Source organism: Canis lupus, chromosome 3, assembly GCF_003254725.2.
Source record: "Canis lupus dingo isolate Sandy chromosome 3, ASM325472v2, whole genome shotgun sequence".
Taxonomy (NCBI): Eukaryota; Metazoa; Chordata; class Mammalia; order Carnivora; family Canidae; genus Canis; species Canis lupus.
In genome coordinates this window covers 24,137,673-24,159,253 of record NC_064245.1, presented here as the reverse complement: position 1 = coordinate 24,159,253, position 21,581 = coordinate 24,137,673, and the positions used below count along the sequence as shown (strand labels likewise).

The following is a 21,581-nucleotide window of genomic DNA, read 5'->3' as shown; positions in this document are numbered from 1 at the left end:
CAGACCAGTTTTGCGGGGCCTATTTAATGTCTTAAGAGCAAGACGCGCTGGACCCACAGTCCCACATTCCAACTGGCTACAACTAAGTAGGACTAGGCTCTCTGGCTTCCACACTTCTTAGCATTCTCTGTGGTTTACTTCTCTGCCTACTTTACTCTTCTGTGTGGTGTCCTCACGGCCTTGGTAAAGCACTTGAGCTTCCGGTGTTTCTTGAGGCAGAGAGATGTTTTATTCCTATTTTCATTTCTATTCCGTAATGATAGTCCTCAGGACATGGGACATACTCAACAGATGTATTCATTCCACGTCTATTTTACATGTATCTGTTGAGCACTTCCAATGGGCCAGGCGCTGTGCTAAGAACTGTATGTAAAAGGGACCCTGACACGTAAGCACCCTACTTACAGAGCTTCCGTCAGTGATGGTGTGTCTGAAATAAGAGGACTTCACATTAGGTGAATTTACAAACCAGATCTGTAAGAGAGAGAAGAGGCACTGAGATTTAGATGAGGAATTTTTTTTTTAATATTGTGTTTATTTATTCATGAGAGAGAGAGAGAGAGAGAGAGAGATTGGCAGAGACACAGGCGGAGGGAGAAGCAGGCTCCATGCAGGGAGACCAATGTGGGACTAGATCCTGGGTCTCCAGGATCACGCCCTGTGCCGAAGGCAGCGCTCAACCACTGAGCCACCCAGGTGTCCCTAGATGAGGGATCCTGCTAAAGAGGCAGCCCTGGGTGTGACAAAGTAGTGGTGATTTGGCCCTGGCATGGGGGGAGCATGGCCTAAAAGGAAAAAGCCATGGCTGGATTCACACTCCTTCCTGATATCCTAGAATTTGCAGCCTTATCTTGCCCTAGCCAAGGCAGGAAACCGATCGTTGCCAGTCCTGCCATCCCAGCCAGCCAAGTGGTCATTAGAATAGTGAGAATTATAGCAGATGTGATTGGTACCCCACCTGTATCCCCTCGCCTTTATCGTTTCCATGCAGGCCGGCCCGGGTTCTCATCAAAGCCCCTGGATCTTCTAGCCCGAGAGCCTTGTCTGGCCACCAGAGCCCAGTCTGCCTGCACATGTACAGAAGTGGCAGGGGATTAACACCCCGTGGAAAAGCCATCAACCAACAAGTATATAAATAGCCCAGAAGAGATACCTCTGCGGTGCATATTCTCTATTCTTTTTGAGCATTTCCTAGTGGGAATAAGCTCCAGTTGCCTACAATGACAGGGTGCTTGAAATGCATCCTCCACTAGCCTCCTTTCCTTCCCTGTCTCATTCCTTCTTCTCTATAGATGTTTCTGGATCTTGCCCTCCTAAATGAACTACTTGCATTTGAATCCTTCTCTCAGGGCTTGCCTCTCTGGGAGCCCAAACTAAGATGATATCATGCTTTTTTGTTTTTCCTTTTAAATTTCTGTGAAAAATGCCATTGGAATTTTGATAGAGATTGCATAGAATCTATAGATAGTTTTGGGTAGTAGGGACATTTTCACCATATTAACTTTTCCAAGATATCTTTCCATTTATTTGTATCATCTTCAGTTATTTTCCTCATTGTCTTATAGTTTTAAGCACTTAGATCCTTCAATTCCCTTGGTTAAATTTATACCTAAGCTTTACTGTTTTTGATGCTACTGTACATGGGATTATTTTCTTTATTTCTTTTTCAGGTAGGTGTCACTATATAGAAATGCGATGGATATTTATATGTTGGTTTTTACTGAAACGTTAGTGAATTCCTTTATTAGGTCTAACAGTTTCTTGGTGAAGTCTTTAGGATTTTCCGCATACAAGATCATGTCATCAACAAAAAGACGATTTTTCTTCTCTTTTTCTGATTTGGATGCCTTTTATTTCTTTTTCTTGGCTAATTGGACCGGCTAGGACATCCAGTACTGTGTTGAATAAGAGTGGTGAGGGTGGGCACCTTGACCTTAGAGAAAAAGAGTCTTCAACCTTCACCACTGAATGTGATGTTAGCTCTGGGCTTATAGTACATGGCCAGCCTTTTTATCATGTTGAGCGTAGAAGGGTGATCACCTGGCCCTAAAGGATGGGGAGCATGGGGAGATGTTGATCAAAGGGTATAAACTCAGTTATAAGATGAGTAAGTTCTGGGGATCCCTGGGTTGCGCAGCGGTTTGGCGCCTGCCTTTGGCCCAGGGCGCGATCCTGGAGACCCGGGATCGAATCCCACGTCGGGCTCCCTGCATGGAGCCTGCTTCTCCCTCTGCCTATGTCTCTGCCTCTCTCTCTCTCTGTGTGTGACTATCATAAATAAATAAATTAAAAATTTAAAAAAATATGTATAAAAAAACGATAAGTTCTAGGGATCTAATGTACAGCATGTTGACAATAGTTTACAATACTGTATTATATACCTGAAAGTTGCTATGAGAGTAGAGCTTTAATGTTTTCACCAAAACAACAACAAAATGATCATTATGGAGGTAAAAGATGTGTTAATCAACCTTATTGGGGTAAACACTTCCCAGTATATACGTGTATATCATCACATTGTACACCTTCAACTCACATAATACTCTATGTTCATTATATCTCAATAAAGACGGGGGTGGTGCAGAGATAGATATTGCGTGGGGAGAGAAAGAAGTCGAAGGTAAATACTGCCAGAGAGAAAGAGACAAAAGTTCTCAAAAGAGTTGCAGAAATGGGGGATTGGAAGGGCTATTCTGCATTCGCAACTGCATTTTGGAGGGAAGCCTGTAAATTCAATACAATATTTAAAATAAATTTATTTCAGCTTTATGATGACTAAGAAAAAGAATAAGTTTCAGTGCCTTGTTCTTTTCTCTTGTTTTCTAATGCCTACATTTGATACTCATGTCCCCCAGCCAGAGACCCTAGTGTCCTTAGATCAATTTCCCTGACCTTCCTTTCTGGCTAGGATGACTTTTAATGCTTTCCTTCCACCATTCAACTTTGGTTTGATTTAACAACTCTGGAAGACCTTCGGAAACTTAAAATGAACTCTGAGTACGTGACATCTAGTGAACTATTTTTATTATGGAAAAATAAGAAACACAATTTCTTCATATGCAACATGATTAATGCCCAAATTCATTGTCAGTAGAATATGTGCATGCAAGTGATTTTCCAGTAAAGGAGATTTTGTTGAGCTATCGTTCTCCCCTGATCCATTTGTAATGAGTAACGTGTTTTTAAAAGATGGCTGATTAGACCAGCCCAGGGACACACACACACACACACACACACACACACACACACACAGATGCTTTTTTCCCTTTAAATTCATTAGTCATTACATAGATAAATAATAACCTTGGCTATGCCAATAAATCATATTTTTCTATAGAGATTATAAAATTCTTTAGGCTGAGAAGTAGTTCTTACCTTTTGAATAATGCCTGAATGCCTAAGGTCTAAAGCCGTACACATTGACAGTGCTCGCTAAATGCTTGTTGAATTGAACAAAGGACATAGAAATGAAGTTGAGAGCAGCCTGTTTGTGATAAATATTTGCTGAGTCTTATATTCTCCTCTCCTTTTCCCTTGATGAGCTATGGCAAATATTTAATGTCCTTTGAATTGTGGGGTTAAAATGGAATCATTCACATTTTTTTGACAGAAGCCTAAAGTCCCTGGCATTTGACTAGTCCTGCAATTTTTTTTGCTGAAAAATCTAAAAGAGAATGCCCGCATGTTCCTTCTGCACCTTATTCTGACACCGATACCGGAGTTCTCCAATCATTCTTCTATGTAGAACTTCCTTGTTTCCAGTCCTGCTTCCCACCTCACCAGAGACACTAATGATGCTGTGGTGGCTTTTTGCACCATCCATGGTGCTTTCATGAAATTTCTCATCTCTGGGTCCCATCGTGCTCTCCTTAAATAAATAGGAGCTGTAACTCACTGAACATAAACAGCAACCGTGAAAGTTTTGCCTCTTAAGAAAACCTCTGCGCTGTTGTCTGGCCCACCGCATGCGTTGTAAGATCTCTACCGCTTCCTTGTATTCAGAAACCAAGTTCTTCAGTTCATCTTGATTCAGTGAGACAAATGCTTAATAAAAAGTGACCTATATTTCTAGGGCTGGAAAAGGGGGAAAGAAAGGAGTTGGAGAAAGTGACTAAGGAAGGGAATAAGGTCGATGCTGTCTCTGATTCAGTTTAGTTGGACTGCTTCATTTATGCCTTAATCTTTTTCTTTATAAAAGTGATGGCATTTTTGATACTTTGCTCCAGACAGCTTTCCCGGGGGCGAGTGCAGATGTGCTGAGCCATTTGGCTGCCGTGTGGACCGACTCAGAGCCTCTCTTCTCCCTAATGAAGTCATCTCCTCTGGGCAGCCCAGCCTTTCCCATCACTCCATGTTGGAACTTGGCTTTGGCTTGCATAGTTCCATCGTGATGTAGATGGTCTTCCAGTTAAGTTCTGGAATAATCTGCCCAACCATGAACAGGACATTTACAGCAAAGACAAAAAAAAAAAAAAAACTTTTCTTGAAAGAAACATTTTACTGTAACATTTTGATTTGGGGGTTGGGGAGCAGTCTCGCTCTGGGAAAAATCAAAATTTTCATGGCTTTCTTAAGATATTTGTCTGTGCTTAATTTCTCTGAGTCATTTATATACTTCAGGCTAAAGAGTAATGAGATTGTCACCCTCACTTTGCCTTTTGTAGAGTTTCTTTTATTTTTTTAAGAACGGCAACAAAGACCTCATATTACTTCTGCATTTCCTAGAAACCCAAAGAGGATTTAAAATGTTGGATAAACTATCTGTCCCTAACCTGTAGGAAAAAAAAAAATAATGAAGCAGTTTTAGAGGTTGGCTTCCTTTTTCTAGGCACTGTGGAGACCATTAAAGGTACATTTTTTAATGACACATATTTTCACCATCCACAGAGGATATTTGCTTCACTGTGCTTAAGGTCAGTCAGATCAGGGACTTGAAATGTGAACCTGTTTTCTGAATGTGGGTGGGACTGGAACCCTGTCATCCTTAGTGCAGCAAAAGAGGATACCATGTCTAACAACACTTCACCTCATCAGGAAACAAGGAGAAGACTTGAAATGTGATCCTAACGCTCAGAAGGAGGTTTAGATGAAGATAGTGAAACTCCCTGGACACCCACCTGCCAGCTACACCTTTGTTGTCCAAGTCATTGGCTGACTGCACCCCCCCCACCCCCCGCCCCGACTTCTGCCAAGTCCTGAAGACAAGATCAAGGCAACGAAGCAAGGCACACAGCTTCTGGCTTCTGGTTTCCTGTAGACACCAGCACTGGGAATGAAGATCTTTCTTTATCTATACCTGAGACCATGGAGTTTACATACGGAACATCCCCAATACAAGGACATGATTTAAAGGGGGAATACACAGAATGAGATTTTAATTACTGTTTGACTCAGACTTGAGCGTAATGGGCAAAGTAGTTTTAGTTATAAAAGCTACACATATATGCTTTCCCATTCAAAAAGTTGTGATAATTTTTCAAACATGAGAGAATCAGAAATAACTGTCCTTCCCTTTGTCTTCTTGGAGAGAGACAGGGAGAAAGAGAGGGAGGGAGGGAGAAGGAAAAACAGAGAGAGAGACAAAGAGGGAGACGCAGAGAGACGGAGAAGCCCTCAAGGACAGTTAAATAGAAATAATACATCTGTAGAGTCTATTCTAGTCTATTCTGAATGTACCTTGTATGCTTTCCTTTTTCTTCTCTGTCTATTATAGGTAGCTGGAGGAGAAAATCTGCTTTAGAGAAAGCAAGCTGATATTCAAGGATGTCATTTCATTTTTAATTATTTGACAGTCTGCAGAAGTGTTCAATTTTCTAAATAATGTAACAAGCCAAAGTAAAGAAAAGGCACGCGGTATAAGGCTGTTCAGAATTGTCTGTGTTCCGGCTAGTGACGTCTGCCTGAGAAAGCGCCTTTGCCCTGTAGAACTGCTTGGTCAAGAAGAGTTGGGATGTCCGCGGACATTATAAAGAACTATAAACGTTAGAGGCCTAGAGAAACACATTTGGCAAGATAAAGGAAAATATCTCAGGATGTAAGTAGTCTCTGACTCTTATTTTTCATCATGTCTCATCATGTAAAGTTGGCATTATTTACAGGAGCGTTAAGTATTAACAGTTCCTTAAAAATAGATGTTAATCTGCTATCAGTTGCTTTCTCGAGCTGCCGTAGGTCTCCTTTGTAGAAATGTTTTACTTAACTGTATTCTAGAGGGAGGGCGGGGTAATGGAGAGATGATAGTAAGCTCTTCAGATTGGCAGATCTACCACTTAGAAAGTGGCCATGGGCAAGACATTTAAACGCTCTGGAACTCAACTAGGTTGACTCAGATTTAAGAATGAGAACAATCAAATACACTTCGGGTGTCCCAGAGAAAGATCTATCCTAATGCCTGGAGTATAATTTCAAAAAGGATTTTTTTTTTTTGGTTTTGAGCGAAAGATCATGAAGTTGCTATGATCATGAAGTTGCTATGAAGAGTGCTTGAAAAGACCACTGGATCCAGAGTCAAGAGTTGCATTTTGGTAACAGCTCTGCTTTTAATCGTGTGACTTTAGGAAAAATCACTTTCTGAGCTTTAGTTTGCTTATCTGCTAAATGTAAAGGTTGAAATCTGATTCTGTTCTGTGACGCTGTTTTTCTAAATATTTAATGAAATAGAGCTTCAATGTTAAGAATGGTGGTAGGGCAGCCCAGGTGGCTCAGCGGTTTAGCACTGCCTTCCACCCAGGGCCTGATCCTGGAGACCTGGGATCGAGTCCCATGTCGGGCTCCCTACGTGGAGCTTGCTTCTCCCTCTGCCTGTGTCTCTGCCTCTTTCTCTCTCTCTGTATCTCATGAATAAATAAAATCTTAAAAAAAAAGAATGGTATAATAACTATACTAAGGATAAATACACCATCATAAAACATTTAAAAATTGACTCCTAAATCCTATAATTAATAGTTATGTTATTCACTATAATGAACCAAATAAATAAATAAATAAATAGAAATGGAAAATGCACATTTTGAGGACTGAAATTCTCCTTACAAAACTTCTACCTGTTTTTCGCTTAAAATCTAGCATCCTGCAGAATGCGTACACCCTGCAAAAGAAACTTAAGAAAAGAAACATTATAAACGTGCGTGCCCAGAAGTCTAGGCTTCTACAAGTTTTAAAGTAGGAGTCTAAGGCCAACCTACTCAAAGGAATTCAGAGTAAACTGGACTTTTTTTCTTTAATCATCACTTTTGTATCGGATATAATTTTCTCAGTAGGGACCGCAGAGAGAAAGCCATGAGGATACTTCCACGTTTGTGTGAAAAGAAGATACTGCTCTCCCTTCCAGGATCCCCCCATGTTGAAACTGATGTGCACCTTGGGCTTATTTTGTTCCCATTGTATAAACTCATACAGGACTTCAAAGCAAAGGAAAATACAAAGTCCCTCTTTTCTAAGGGGCAGAAATCCTTTGTGTCAACTGGTTGACCCTTTGCTCTCTAAGGTCCTATAGGAAATCTTTTGTAACACAATGCAGGGGACTCTTCCTTGTGTTGATGCTGTTTACACAGTCGGTCTGCCTGGCTGAAAACAGAAATCACAAGAACTCCAGGAAGATTGTGGTCCCATTTCCTGACCACAAGGAAGGGGGGATCGGGACATGGAAGGAGTCTCTGTTGCTCAGAAAAATTCTTAAATATCCTGCCACCACCACACTTTGGAACATTGAGGGTAAGGAATTAGGAGGAAAGCAAAGTCTAGACTTCTGTACTGAGTGGCCGAGTCGGGGGATCTGTGGACGCCGGCAGGGGCTCCGGCTGGGGAGCTTCCCGTCCGAGCCTTCACCAGGGGCTCTTTGTGGATCGCGCTCCGACGCCGGGCTCCGCTTCGGGCAGCTCCCGGGGAAGGCGGTTCCTGCACGTCCTCTCCAGGGCTTGGAAGGGTCTGGTTCGCTCAGCGTCTGGCTCAGGTTGGCAGGAGGCGCAAGCCTGACACTTGGCTCTGATGGGACAGCCAGGTCCCGGGGCCGCGTAAACGCGCTGTAAGCAAGTTCTTCGCCGATTTTACGGAGTTTCGTCCGCTCCCGGGAGGGACTGAGGGGGCTCAGCCGTCTGCCGCCGGCCGGCCCCGAAGCGCGGGGGGCTCGTGTCCCCCAGCCCCGAGCGCGCGGCCCCGGGGGCGGGGGGGGCGGGTTCCGGGCGCGCGGCGATGCTGCTCGGGGGCCGGGGCGCGGGGGGGGGGGGGAGCGCTGCTGTCCCCGAGCCCATTGGTACTTCTCGAGGGGCAGGGACGCCGGGGGGTGGGGGTGCCGCGGAGGGGGCCGGCGGTCCTTTCCGCCCTCCGCCTGCTTTCCAAGCCCGGGCTCCTAGGAGGGGCTGAAGCTGCCGAGCGCCTCGGGAGCCTGTGAATGAGCCTCCTCCTCTCTTCCTCCTCCTCCTCCTCCTCCTCCTCCTCCTCCTCCTCCTCCTCCTCCTCCTCGCCGAGTCTCCTCCTCGGTGCTGACGGTACAGTGATATAATGATGATGGGTGTCACAACCCGCATTTGAACTTGCAGGCGAGCTGCCCCGAGCCTTTCTGGGGAAGAACTCCGGGCGGGCGGGAGCGACAGCCGCGAGCGCTCGGGGCCGCGGACCGCGCTGGGAGCCGCGCTGGGACCCGGCTCTGCGGCCACCCGCGTCCGCCCGCGCCGCCCCGCACCTCCGCACCCCTCCCGGGCGCCCAGACGCCGGTGACCCGCCCCGGCCACACCGAGCCCTTCCGCGCTGCGCTGCGGTGATTTTTTTTCGCCCCAAACTGCAATAAGCCGCCTTTCAAGGTAATCACGTTTCTTTTGTTCCTCCTTAAAAAAAAAAAAAAAAAATAGGGAAAAAAACCCCAAAAAACAAAAACGAGAGAGCTTAGAAAACCGAAGTACCTTGTAATTGGGAGAAGGCTTAATTGAGGCAGAGAGAGCCAGCTGGAGGGCGAAGTTAGGAAGATAAATGCACTTTTAAAAATGCAGGTAACTTTGAGAAGGACGTTTGGAGAGAGCAACGCCGAGGGACCGTGGTGCTGAAAAAGATCCAGACAAAAGAAGCCCGGGATGGGGTGGGGGTCGAGGGACTAACGGAACTGGGGGAAGGGAGGGAAGGGGACTGCGGGGAACCCTGCGAAAAGTCGTGGGGTCCCGAGCTGGAGGGACCGCTGGCATCTTGGGCTTTTTTTTTTTTTTTTTGTTAACCTGCTCGAGGCAAAAGTTTGAATGGGGACTCGGGGGCCCCGCGAGCGGGCCGGTCCCCGAAGCCGCCGCGCCGGCCGCCACCTGGCTCCCGGGCCCCCGGCAGGTCTGGGGGGACCTGGGCGACCGCGACCGCGTCCGGCCGCACAGGCTGCGGGGGGCGGGGGCGGGGGCGGGGGCGGCCCGGGGGCTGTCGGGGCCCGCGCGGTCCCCCGGGGTCTTTTGTCCCGCGCGCCGAGCCCGGGGCCGCCGGGGAGGCCGGGGTGGGGGTGGGGGTGGGGCCGCGGCGGCCCGGAGAGCGCCTGGGCGGGAAAAGCTTGCCTGGAAGCCCCGGCGGGGTGCAAGAATTTAATGTCACCCCGCGGAGCGAGGTGGAGGCTCGGGGCGCTCCGCAGACAAAGGTGGCGCGGGGACCCGCATCTGGGGCCGCTCGGGCCGGCGCCGTCGCCGTCGCCGTCGCCCCGGCTCCCGCGGTCCGCCTTCCCCTCCAGCTCCCCCGCCCCCGAGTTGAGCAACTCGGCCGGCCGGTGCGGCGGCCCGGGAGCCCCGCGGACGCCCAGGCTGCAGCGCCCCGCCGCCCGGCACGGGGTGGGTGGCCGCCGCGGGGCCGCCCCGCCGCGCAGTCCGCGTCCCCGGCCGCGGAGGCCCGTGCGCCAGGCAGCGGGGAGCGCGGCACCCGCCGTGTCACAGCCCAGGGTCTGCTCTCCCGCCCGCTGCGCCCCTGCGAGCCCCGCCGGTCCCCGGAGATGCCACGGGAGGGCGGTGCGCGCGGCGCGGAGAGCCTCCCGCGGGCGCACGCCACTGCCCCACGGCCGCCGGCCTCGGCCTCCGGGCCCCTTCCCATCTTTGTGTCCCCCCCCCCCCCGTCTCCATCTTCGCCGCCCCCTGCCCCGCGCCCGGCCTCGGCTCGGTGTCCTCGCCCCCGGCCCCCTCCCCACGGCGGACGGATGCACGGCCAGTGCGAGCCCCCAGCCTCCGGGCCCGCGGGCCGGCGGGGGCGGAGCGACCCGCCCGGGGCTCCCCGCGACCGGCCCCCCGCAGGCGTGCGGAGGCCCGGCCCGGCCCAGAGGTCCAGGAACGCGGCGCGCGGGCGGCTGCGGGCGCCCCCTGACGGCCACGCGGGCTCGGCGGACGCCGGACCCTCCCCCGCCGCGGGCCCCCAGCGAGCCGCCCCCGCGCCGCGGTTCAGGGTGAAGGGCGCCCCCGCCCGGGCCTGCGGCGGGTCCGCGCCGTGAACCCGGGGCCTGGGGGTCCCTAGAGGCCGCGCGTCCGCGCAGTGCCGAGCCTGCTCCCCGAGTCGGCGGGGGGGCCCCGCTCCGGCCGGGCCGCGCTGCGCTGCGTGGACGGGCCCCCGCGCGGGCTGCACGCTCCGGAAACGGCCCCGAGCGCTTTGCTCCCGGCCGCTTGGACCCGGCGCTCCGGCCCCACCCCGGGGTCCCGCCAAAGAAAGGGCCGCGCAAAGCTGCCATAACGTCAAGACCGCATCGTGGAAGTTTAGGGCAGGAGCGCGCCGGGAGGGTAGGGGAGGGGAGGGGAAGGGGAGGGGAGGGGAGGGGAGGGGAGGGGAAGGGGAAGAGGAGGGGGAGGGAAGGGAAGGGGAGGGGGGAAGGGAAGGGAAGGGGAGGGGAGGGAGGGGAAGGGGAAGAGGAGGGGAGGGGAGGGAAAAGGGAAGGGGAGGGGAGGGGAAAGGGTAGAGGAGGGGAGGGAAAGGGAAGGGGAGGGGAGGGGAAGGGAAGGGGAAAGGGTAGAGGAGGGGAAGGGGAAAGGGAGAGGAGGGGAGGGAAAGGGAGGGGAGAGGAGGGAAGGGAGGGAGAGGAGGGAAGGGGAGAAGGGAAGGGAAGGGGAGAGAAGGGAAGGGAAGGGGAGAGAGGGAAGGGAAGGGGAGAGAGGGAAGGGAAGGGGAGAGAGGGAAGGGAAGGGGAAAGGGTAGAGGAGGGGAGAGGAGGGAAAGGGAGGGGAGGGGAGAGGAGGGAAAGGGGAGGGGAGGTAAAGCAGGGAAGGGAAGGGGAGGGAGGGAAGGGAAGGGGAGGAAAGGGAGGAAAGGGGAGGGAAGGGGAGGGAGGGGAGGGAAGGGGAGGGAGGGAGGGAAGGGAGGGAAGGGAAGCGTAAAGAAGGGGACCAGGAAAGAAGAAAGGAGCGAGAAGGGGCTGAGGGTCGCTAGGAGGCGAGGACCCGTAGGGTGCGCTTCGAGGTGTGAGGCCGAATTTCGCGTCCCGTTTGCAGACATATGTTAAGCGACCACAGACGCGGCCAAAGCGCGTGCAGGGACGGAGGGGCGGTGGGGGGAGAGCAGCCCCTAGAGGGGCCGGGGCCTCGGGCCGACCCCCGCTCGCTCGGCCGACGCAGAGTGAGAACGCGCCGGGCGCCCCGGGCTCCGCCGCCGCCGCCAGCCGCCGCCACGTGGGCTGGAGCTGGAGCTGGAGCTCCCGGGCCGAGACGGGCGTGACTCGGGCTGACACGCGCTCCGGAGAGCCGGCGGCCGGCCCAGCCCGGAGGCGCAGCGCCAGCCTCGGGGCCCCGCCCGGAGGCCGGTGGGGGCGGGGCCTTGCCCGGGGGCGGGGCCTAGCCCGGGCGGGGCGGGGCGGGGCTCACCGGTGGTTGCTCGGCGGCCGCGCCCCCGGCCCCTGGGCTGCGGGCACCGGAGGCTACCGGACTTCTGTCCTGAAGCTGCTAAACACTAACAGTTCGATTTTTTTTTCTTGCTTCTTGGGAGCGGTAGTAGGAGTTTTTGCCATGCAGCAGGGAGGAGGTAAAGATTTACTCCAAGCAAACTTTTTTTTTTTTTTTTTTGGCAGAAAAATTACACAAGTTTCTTCTGTGGTCCATACATTGACTTTCTAAATACGTTTACGTCTGTTTAAAGACTGCTTTTAGGACCGTACAGGGGTAGTCCCGTTCCAGACTGTCATAAGGGGGGTCTAGATGGCAGACGCTTGCCGCTTGACGGGACTGAGAGGGGCCCAAGGGGTGCAGGGGTGCAGGGGTGCAGGGGTGGGACTGCACCCCGGCCCGGGGCATCAGCAGCGCCAGCGCGGGTCTGGCCCCCGCAGGGAGCTCCGCACACGTGCACCAAATGACTGAGCCCGTAACCTGGGAGAACGGGGCGTAGTCTAGACGCTGCCGCTAAGAGCTGCATTTTAAACTCTCCCGCTTCTTCGCTTTACCTCAGAAGAACAGGGTTTTAAGGATCCCTGAGATCTCAAATTCTGAGATCTAATTGATATTCTTTCCCTTTCTTTTTGACTCCTTCTAAAAGCTGTGACCGAAAGTATTTTAAGTACTGCTGGTCAACTGTGCCAAGCCTGCCATGGAAGTACTCATGTGAAGTCCTAAAATAGGGTGCTGTGAGTTTAAGATAAAAATGGGAAGGCTTCAGTGGGAGCAACAAGGGGTTTTCTGAGATGGAATCGGTTTCCAGTTGGGAGAACATGTAACTTGGATGCAAGAGCATATCAAGCAGAAGGGCTGAGCTGACTTTTAGTGCGATCTCTCAGGAAAGAAAGGAATATTTCACAATTGTATGTGCTTGTCCAAGCTAATAAAGCAAAGGATTCCAATGGATTCCAAAGTGATTGAGCAATTACTTCCTCCAGCAGGAAGTCCACAGTCCTTAATCTTGTGGGTGGTGCAAAGAGGATAAGAACAAGACCATCAAAGGATTTATGTCAGAATGCAAACTTTTGGTTTTTTTCTAGTAGATAAATTAAAAGTTATTCCTAAACTGTACTTCCTGATTTTTTAAAAAATGAAATTTGACAAGAATCCCCTAAGATACATATGTTAACAGGTGTAGGTTTCCTCCAATTTGCGTACAAACTGGAAGAGAATGTCTCTGATATTCTAAGGTCCCTATGTCTGCATGCTTGTAAGTTTTGTTGCAAAGGACCTGAAAACAGGTATTATTAATATTAAAAATATAGTCTTTGTTCTCTCTTTCCTCACCTTATTATTATGCATAAGTTTGATAATTGGTCACTAATTGAGCATCAGAGCCTTTGAGGACATAGAGATCCACCAAGGCTGTCTTCCAATAGTCATATAACCAAGCTCTTCTTTTCTACTGCAGTTTAAACAGTTTTGTTGCCTTTATTCGTGGACAGACATCGCTAGACACTGTATTTAAAATGGGATATTGCCCTGTGACTGAGCCCAACTTCTCAAGACACAGGGTTCTCTTGAGAAGACTCAGTGACTGTACTATAGTAGGTGATTATTTTACCACCCACCTAGAGAAAACAGGACTCACAAACGTTCATTGTTGGGGTGAGCTGCTCTAGTCTGAGAAAACATGCTGATTGTTGCATAGGTCTATACTTTCTTTACCAGAAAACAGAAGACGTGTACTCCCTCTGATTAGGAATCAGAACAAGAGGAAGTAGAGATAAATGTCTTGGTCAAGCTCCATTTCAATTAGTGAATTTTTGCCGTCTCCTCTAGTAGCCTAGATTCAGTAAATTGCAGCCACCTCTCCACCCCCACATAAATATACATTTATGCATTTATATTATATTTATATATATTCTCCCAGGGTTTTTGTTGTTGTTGTGTTTGTTTGTTTGTTTGTTTGTTTTCCCTTTGGCTCTGGTAGGTTCTTATCATTGAATGTGCCAAGGTGGTTGTATTTCAATGGTCCGTGCCAAGTGTCCTTGTTCAATGTTTGCCTCTTAATGTTTCCTGAAACTCCTCTGGATAGATCTATCATCTATTAAAGGGTATGAATGCACATCTGGGTTTAAACTTACCTCATTTCTGTACGTATATATATCCTACCTCATTCTTTTAAGAATTTTAAGAGGTATTTTTCTATAAAAATGAGATTACAGAGCTTATAATAAACACATATATAATATGTAAGCAATAATTTTTTTATTATTAAGTCACTGAGTTGCTATTACCTGTGTGTGGTAGAGTGAACACTAGGCTTTGAATCAAAAAGCTTGATGTCAAAATCTATTAAATGTATATACAGTTATATACATCAAAAGGGTGAATACTGTGAGAAGGCTTTGGCAAATGGAAAACTGTATAAATAAGTGGTGTTAATATTATATCCATGGGACTCGTATTGATCTAATTCTATAATCTCAATAAAAACACTAGTACCTAAATCATGTATTTCCTACTAAATCTATAAAGTGAGTTAGGAGCATTTTGCCTTAAGACTTGTCTAATTTAACTGAATAGGAGACAGAATCCAGAAATAGACTAAAATAGACATGGAAATTCAGTGGCAATGAAAGATTATTAAACAAATAATCTGGGGACAAGTGATTGGTCCACTCAGAATAAGAGTCAACCTCTACCTTATTTCTTATCCTCAAATAAAGTTAAGATGATCAAATACAAGATGTAAAGATGACATTTGAAAAATAACAAGAGTGGACACCTGAGTGGCTCAGTCAGTTAAGCCTCCTACTCTTGGTTTCAGTTCAGGTCATGATCTGAGGCTCATGAGATCCAGCTCCATGGGGGGCTCTTCCCTGGGTATGGAGCCTACTTAAGAGTCTCTCTTTCCCTCTCCCTCTCCCTCTGTTCCTCCACCTCCGCACCCCCCCCCCCGCCAACCCTGCTTGTGGATGTTCTCTGTCACTCTCTAAAAAATTAAATTAAAAATAACTAGAGGATATTATAGAATTTTTAAAATAATAACATAGAAGTAGAGAAACCTGTTCTAAGCAAAAGATAAAATCCAGAAACCATACTAGAAAAGACTGATAAATATGAGTAAATAATAATTAAATTATTTTACACAAAAAGAAGCAACACATTTGGAAAATATCTGCAACATATGAGAGACAAAGAGCTAATAACTCTTTTGATATAACAAGAGCTTTTATAAATAAATAAAAGACCCCAGTCTATCCAAAAATGTCAAATGTGATATATAGGCAGTTAGCAGAACAAATATGTTTTTAATCATATGAGAAATTGCTCAGCCTCATTCATAATTAAAGAAATAGTAATTAAAAAGCAATGATGTATTGCACTATTACTGTTTTGTCATCTATCACAGCAGTTCATTTAAAAAAGTTTGATGAGAGTTTGTTTCAGCCAGGTTGTGGGGAAAGTGGATCTCTCACATACTACTGTGGCAAATATAAATGGGCTCATCTTTTTTACAAAATGATTTGGTAATAACTACCAGAAAAATTTTAAAATGCTTATACTCTTTGACCCAGCAAATCTCTTCTGGATATTGTCATATACATGCTGGTACAAGTGTCCCCCAAGACAAATGGACAAGATGCTCTTTGCAGCATTGTTTCTAATAGCAAAATCTGGAGCCAGCTTAAAGCCTTATCATAGGAAGTGGTGAAATAAAAGATGCTGCATTCATCTAATGGAGAACTATACAGTTGTTAAAAACAATGCAAAAAAACCTATATTTGCCGATTTGGAACATTTTCCGAAGTACAGTGTATTTTAAACAAAGAAAGGAATGTACCAGATAGTGTTTATAATATGCAACTTATTAGGTAAAAAAAAAAAAATTGAGCATATTCATCCATTCATTCATTCATTCAGCAAACACTTACTGAGTATCCTGAGCATGAACAAAACATCATAGATTGCTCTTCTGGAACTTATATTATGGTGTGTAGAGAAAGACAATCCTTCACCCTCCCCCCCCAAATAAAATATGTAAAATGATATACACTATGATGAAAATAGAGCATGGTAAAGGGAATAGAGAGTGCAGTGTTTTAGAAAGAGTAATGAGGAAGAGGTTAGCCAGGCAGAGAAAAGAGCAGTACTAAAGGACAATGACGTGAAAAAGCTTAGCTCAGTCCCAGTTCAGGAATCTAGTCACAGATTAGTGATAAATTCACATGGCACAGTTACTCCTGTGAAGTAAATATATAAGATTACCTGTTTAAACCATGAAATTTCTCTCTGCGTTGCAGTGATTCTTCTGTGAGAAAGCACAAAGAGCAAAATGGTAGATAATACCAATAATGGAAGGTAGTTGAGGTGTCCTAGACAACTGGTTGTCTAGGGTAACGATTTTGAAGACTAGAAAACAAAATCGCTAATTCTGTGTCCTTAAGTCACCCTTTGCTCAGCAGATCTTCCCCAAGATTAGTCAAGGCAGCCCATCCTTGGCATGACGCTTACCGTCTTTGCAGACATTTCTCATGGATAGGTGTCCTGTTAACCTTGTCTCTTGTGTCTCCCAGGCAATTAAACAGCCTCAACCAACTGTGTCTTGATTGTTCGATGACTTTCTCCTCTTCTTATTGACTTCACTAGAGTGAAGGCTAAATATAGACACTGGCTTTCCTATCTCCCAGGTCTTTCTATGCAGACAAACTTGTTATCACTAGCAGATTATGCTTACAAGACTGACATGGAAGAGGAAAGAATATAAGTGGGGGTTAGAGTGGTGCTAAAAAAAAAAAAAGGAGGTTTTAGAAAGTTTCCTATTTAGTAAGGCCTAAATGCAGAAGGTAGATAGTATGCCTTGACAAACATGAACGTGAACATAGCCTTAAGAGAATTGGAGAAATGGAATGAGTGCCCCCAGACTCCAAGGAAGAGTCCACAGAAATGTAATTCTAAGGTAGTTAAGATCAATAAAAGCATTCTGAGATATTTACTAAAGAAATAAATGACCATTGTTTAAATCAAGTGTTGCAAACTCAGGTTCCCTACAGGGAACAGGCAAGGAGTAGCAATGGATGAGAAGCCCAGTGGGGCCAGTGATGACCTTGAGTGCATGGAGCCAAGGTGAGAGCCTGCTCCTTGCCTAGTGCTGATGACTGGCCAGCAAGAATATGTATGTAGACTTGTTTGATCTGATTTTTTTTAAAGATTTATTTATTTATGATAGAGAGAGAGAGAGAGAGGGAAAGACACAGGAGGAAGGAGAAGCAGGCTCCATGCCAGGAGCCCGATGTGGGACTCGACCCCAGGACTCCAGGATCACGCTCTGGACCAAAGGCAGGCACCAAACCGCTAAGCCACCCAGGGATCCCTGATCTGATTTTTCAAAGTGATCTGAGGCTTATGACAACTCCAATTTTTAAATGTTGGGAATTTATTCAAATATACTTATGTAAATATATTTAAAACATGATTGATCTCTCCCTTGTATTTTTAATGCACTGGATTCCTTCCCTAGCCTTGTCTTGAGGCAGTTTTAAGGCAAGTGATGAATATATTCGTGATGTAGATGAAAGACCATTTTCCTCCCTCTCTTAAAAAAAAAAAAAAAGGAAAGACACTTTTATAAGAATGAGCAAGGCAGAAAAAGTTAGACTTTGAGTATCAGTCTTAGATCGGAAATTAGGATGCAGAAGACCCATTCCTGGGTCAAGGTCTCTGATTTTATTATGAGATCCAACACTCCAAATACTGATAAACATCAGATATCATTGTGACATGATGAATAGTCAACTGTACTGTTTTAAATGTATTTCAGGTGTAATTAGCTTACTTGCCCATATTCAAGAGGTTGGCACTTTGCTCTAAAGTGCCATTTCTTAGAATAAGAAATGGAGGCAGTGATCCTGCATTTGGTCTATAAACCTTCCACAAGGGTCTACTCTGAAGCTGACCCTGTGGAAATATTACAGGAATTAGTAAATTGAATGTGATATTAGGTCCGTTCTACAGAGCCTACTGTTCTACAGAGGGGATAAAACATGTTTACAAGTAATGACTCAAAGCACCTAGCAAAAGTTATAGGGGATTGTCTTATAAGCATAAACTTACCCATTGCTTCTATAGTGGTAACCCAAGTCATAACTTTCAAATCCAAGAGCTTCAAATACTTTTCTTTTTACTATTAGTGATATGAAAGCAGGAAGAGAACATCTGTAAAAAATCCTGAATTAGCTAGTAATTTTATTGAATACTGAATACACTGTGTATTCTTGAGCTATATTTCATATGCATTATTTTATCAATCCTCACATTCAACAGTTAAGTACTACTTTTCACAATAAAGAAGCTAGTGAAAATGAGAGAGCTAGTAATTTACCCGAAATCACAGAGTATTAGTAGAGGATTCAGAACTTAAATTCAAGTTGAGACCGGACTTAACATTATGCTTAGAAAATAAAAGTTTCTTGAAGAAAAGAAAAAAAAAAAACTGAGGACAATTTTTTCTCTAATTATGATAGGACATTATTGTTTATAAGTATATTTATAAAAAGGTTTCTTAGATTCAGTTAATACTGAAAGAATGCATTTTCTTTAATAGATTTTTTTTTAATTTTTTATTTATTTATGATAGTCACAGAGAGAGAGAGAGGCAGAGACACAGGCAGAGGGAGAAGCAGGCTCCATACACTGGGAGCCCGACGTGGGATTCGATCCCGGGTCTCCAGGATCGCGCCCTGGGCCAAAGGCAGGCGCCAAACCGCTGCACCACCCAGGGATCCCTCTTTAATAGATTTTTTTATGATACAACCTGAAATTTCACCTTGGCAACTTTAAACTACATAATATGTGGAATTGAGATCTTTAATTTTTTTCTGAAATACTGTAATAACATTGAAATATAGGTGTATACTTCCTAGTTGCTGTAGTATTTGTAAGAAATACAGAAATGGGGCACCTGGGTGGCTCAGTCAGTTAAGCGTCTGCCTTTGGCTCAGATCATGATCCCAGGGCTCTGGGATCGAGCCCCACGTGGGGCTTCCTGCTCAGCAGGGAATCTGCTTCTTCCTTTCCCCCTCCCCCTGGCTCTCTCTCTCTCTCTCTCTCTCTCTCTCTCTGTCTCTTTAAAAATAAATAAATAGAATCTAAAAAAAAGAAGGAATGTAAAAACCAAAATTTCTAGTTTGTGTTTAATAGTGTCTACTATATATCCCAGTAATGGTATGATGAATAATAAACTTAATTTTCAAGGTTAATCTGTATCAAGGATTATCAACTGTGTGCTTTTTCATTGTGAGTTGTCAATGGCTTAGAGATGGAAAATAGATACATAATTTATTAAGTTTAAAAGATGCTCTTTAGGATTTTGTTGTAGAGAACTTCTAACACTTATTCCAAGATAAATAAAATAAAAGCAATCAAATGGAGAATATCATGGAAAAAAAGAGTAATGTCATAATAATGAAATCAAACTTGAACCCAAACTGGACTTGATTCTTATAGCATTTCCTTCTTTTCAATCTAGATTTCCTAAATCATCCAGAATTTATATACTTTCTAAGGAAGATATTAGGAAGTTATTTAGTACACCATTTCAAATGTGTCCGTACCTTCAGCTGCAAGTAACAAGAATCCCTCATTTTATTGGGTATAAATAACAAATTTATATTGGGTTTATTATTTCATAGAAAAAGTTCAGATGTACAGCCTACTCCAGGCTGAATGGTTGAGGGCTTAAGCCCCAGCTCTCCTGATTCTTTCTTAACCTCATCCCCAGAAGCTATCTTACACACTCATGGATGCAAGATGACATAACAGTAGGAGAAAAAATACCCTATTGTGTCAATGAAGAAAAGCAACCGTCTCTTCCTTTCTTTCTATTTAATGAATGTACCTTTCCCAGGAGCATCCCCTCCACCTACCTCCACCTCCACCTCCACCATCCCCTCCACCTCCACCTTTCCCAGGAGCATCCCCACCACCACCTCCTCCCCTCACATCTCATCAGTTAAAACTGCATCATCTACTCATCCAAAACCAATCATTGGCTAGAGGAATGGGAGAGTGTGACTGACTTAGGATAATCAGGATCATTCCCTTGGGCTGGGTTTGACTTAGGCTCCTCTAAAGGGTATGGCTGGGTGAAGGAGGGTAGACAGGAGAATGGAATCACAGTTTGGTTAGAAGGGAGAAAGAGGAATGGTTACCAGATAGCCAACCAACAATGGCTGTTACAGAATAGTTCTAAATGTAACTGAGAAGGGAACAAGCATGGGCATCAAATAATCTGCAGTTCTTCTGAGATTGGCTCTTTGCTTTCCAGATGGTCCCCGACACTGGTACTTATCCGCCTTATAATTACAGCTTCGTAGAAACTCGAGCTGGAAGGGACCATTCTGAGACCCAGACTGTTAAATGTCTTCCCCAAAGGCACACAATAAATTAATGGCAAAGCCAGGGCAGGGTTTCTTGACTCTCAGAACAGAGTGTTTTCTTTCTTTTTTCACCCTTCAGACCTTAGAACTGTTGGAACTGCTTTAAGACTCATGGCAAGCACTGGTCTTTTTGTAATTAACAGCTCCTTATAATACATCTGTTTTGTTTGTTCAGCCTCCTAGAAACTAAATTGAGTCTGTGCTTTAAAAAGCCTGCTGAAGCCCTTATTCCCTATTTTGATACCAAATGCGGGAACCACCACCATGTTCCTTCACCTCACATTAGATATGATTCCCCTTCTTTCAACATCTCTCCCTATTGTTCCTTCATCTTCTTGTACCCTGTGACCAGCTTCCTGTTTCTAAATTGACACTGTGGTCACCCTTCCCTCTTTGTGCCAGTTCCTAGCCACTAGTTCCTTGGCTGTGGTTAATTGTTCTTTCTATAGCCTACCCAGTCGTGGCCACCCCACACATCCATATTGTTATATGTTCCCAAAGTGGGTTCTGGGATTATTTTAGTAGCTACTACACTGAGTGAGAGTCAAACTAATAATTAAAGTGTCAGGATGACTTTTCCTATTACAAATTCTCTCTTGTTTTTACAATCTAAGAGGAGCTAGTCTTTGTACTCTTATTACATACGCTGCACAAATAGCATATGATCTCTGGCCCACCACAAACCTGAATGCTTATGATTTTCTTTGTGTTTTTCTTCATTTCTAGGACAAGATGTTGATAAATATAAAGAGCATCTTATGGATGTGCTCTACCTTAATAGCAGCCCATGCGCTACATAAAGGTGAGTGTGATAATTTCTTTGGTGCTTAGTGAAATAAAAATTTAAGTATCAGGGCATGGAATGGCAATATGGTGTCACTAAAATAATTTTTTATCTGTTCATTGTCTTATAGTGCTGAACACTTTCAGCTAAAATATTTTTTATTTAATAAATGGTTTTCAATCAATCAATCAAAATGAAATAATGAACAGGATGCTAAAGAGGCAAGTAGGTTTTCAGTAAATTCCCCGATTACTTTCAGGCTGCAAAAAGGCTCATATATGGCACTGGGCATTTATTTAAAATCCATCTTCTTCAATATACTCAAGGACTTTCCTGTAAAGAAAAGAAAGCCTATCAAACCCTCAGGAGGCTAGAGTACAAGAAGAGTCAAAAAGACAAAGAACAGGCTAAGAGCCAAGTTTTTACCCACACCTATATTTCTTTGCTTTGCTTTGCTTCACTTTTCTCAAAGTAACTGGGTAAGTGCACATGCACGGTTCTTTCTCAGCTTTAAATTATATATCTGCCTAATGAAGGTTCTATAATTCCAAATTCCTG

General features: G+C 45.7%; 2 protein-coding genes across 2 annotated transcripts in view; one reads left to right on the top strand and one right to left on the bottom strand.

Moving 5' to 3' along the window:
- Positions 1 to 3,664: 3,664 nt before the first annotated feature.
- Positions 3,665 to 19,777, bottom strand: LOC125754814 (collagen alpha-1(I) chain-like). The gene is made up of 7 exons (XM_049108118.1): positions 19,727 to 19,777; positions 12,052 to 12,290; positions 11,320 to 11,708; positions 9,233 to 10,662; positions 8,463 to 8,822; positions 7,754 to 8,347; positions 3,665 to 3,868 (listed from the first exon to the last, which is right to left on the bottom strand). Exons 1-7 carry the CDS (start codon positions 19,775 to 19,777, stop codon positions 3,665 to 3,667), a joined length of 3,267 nt encoding a protein of 1,088 aa, XP_048964075.1.
- VCAN (versican) overlaps positions 7,661 to 21,581 on the top strand; it is a 112,156-nt gene continuing 98,235 nt past the window's right edge. The window contains 2 exon segments of the mRNA XM_049108292.1: positions 7,661 to 7,713; positions 20,966 to 21,041. Coding sequence (XP_048964249.1) covers positions 20,972 to 21,041 — 70 coding nt within the window. The 5' untranslated portion in view covers positions 7,661 to 7,713; positions 20,966 to 20,971.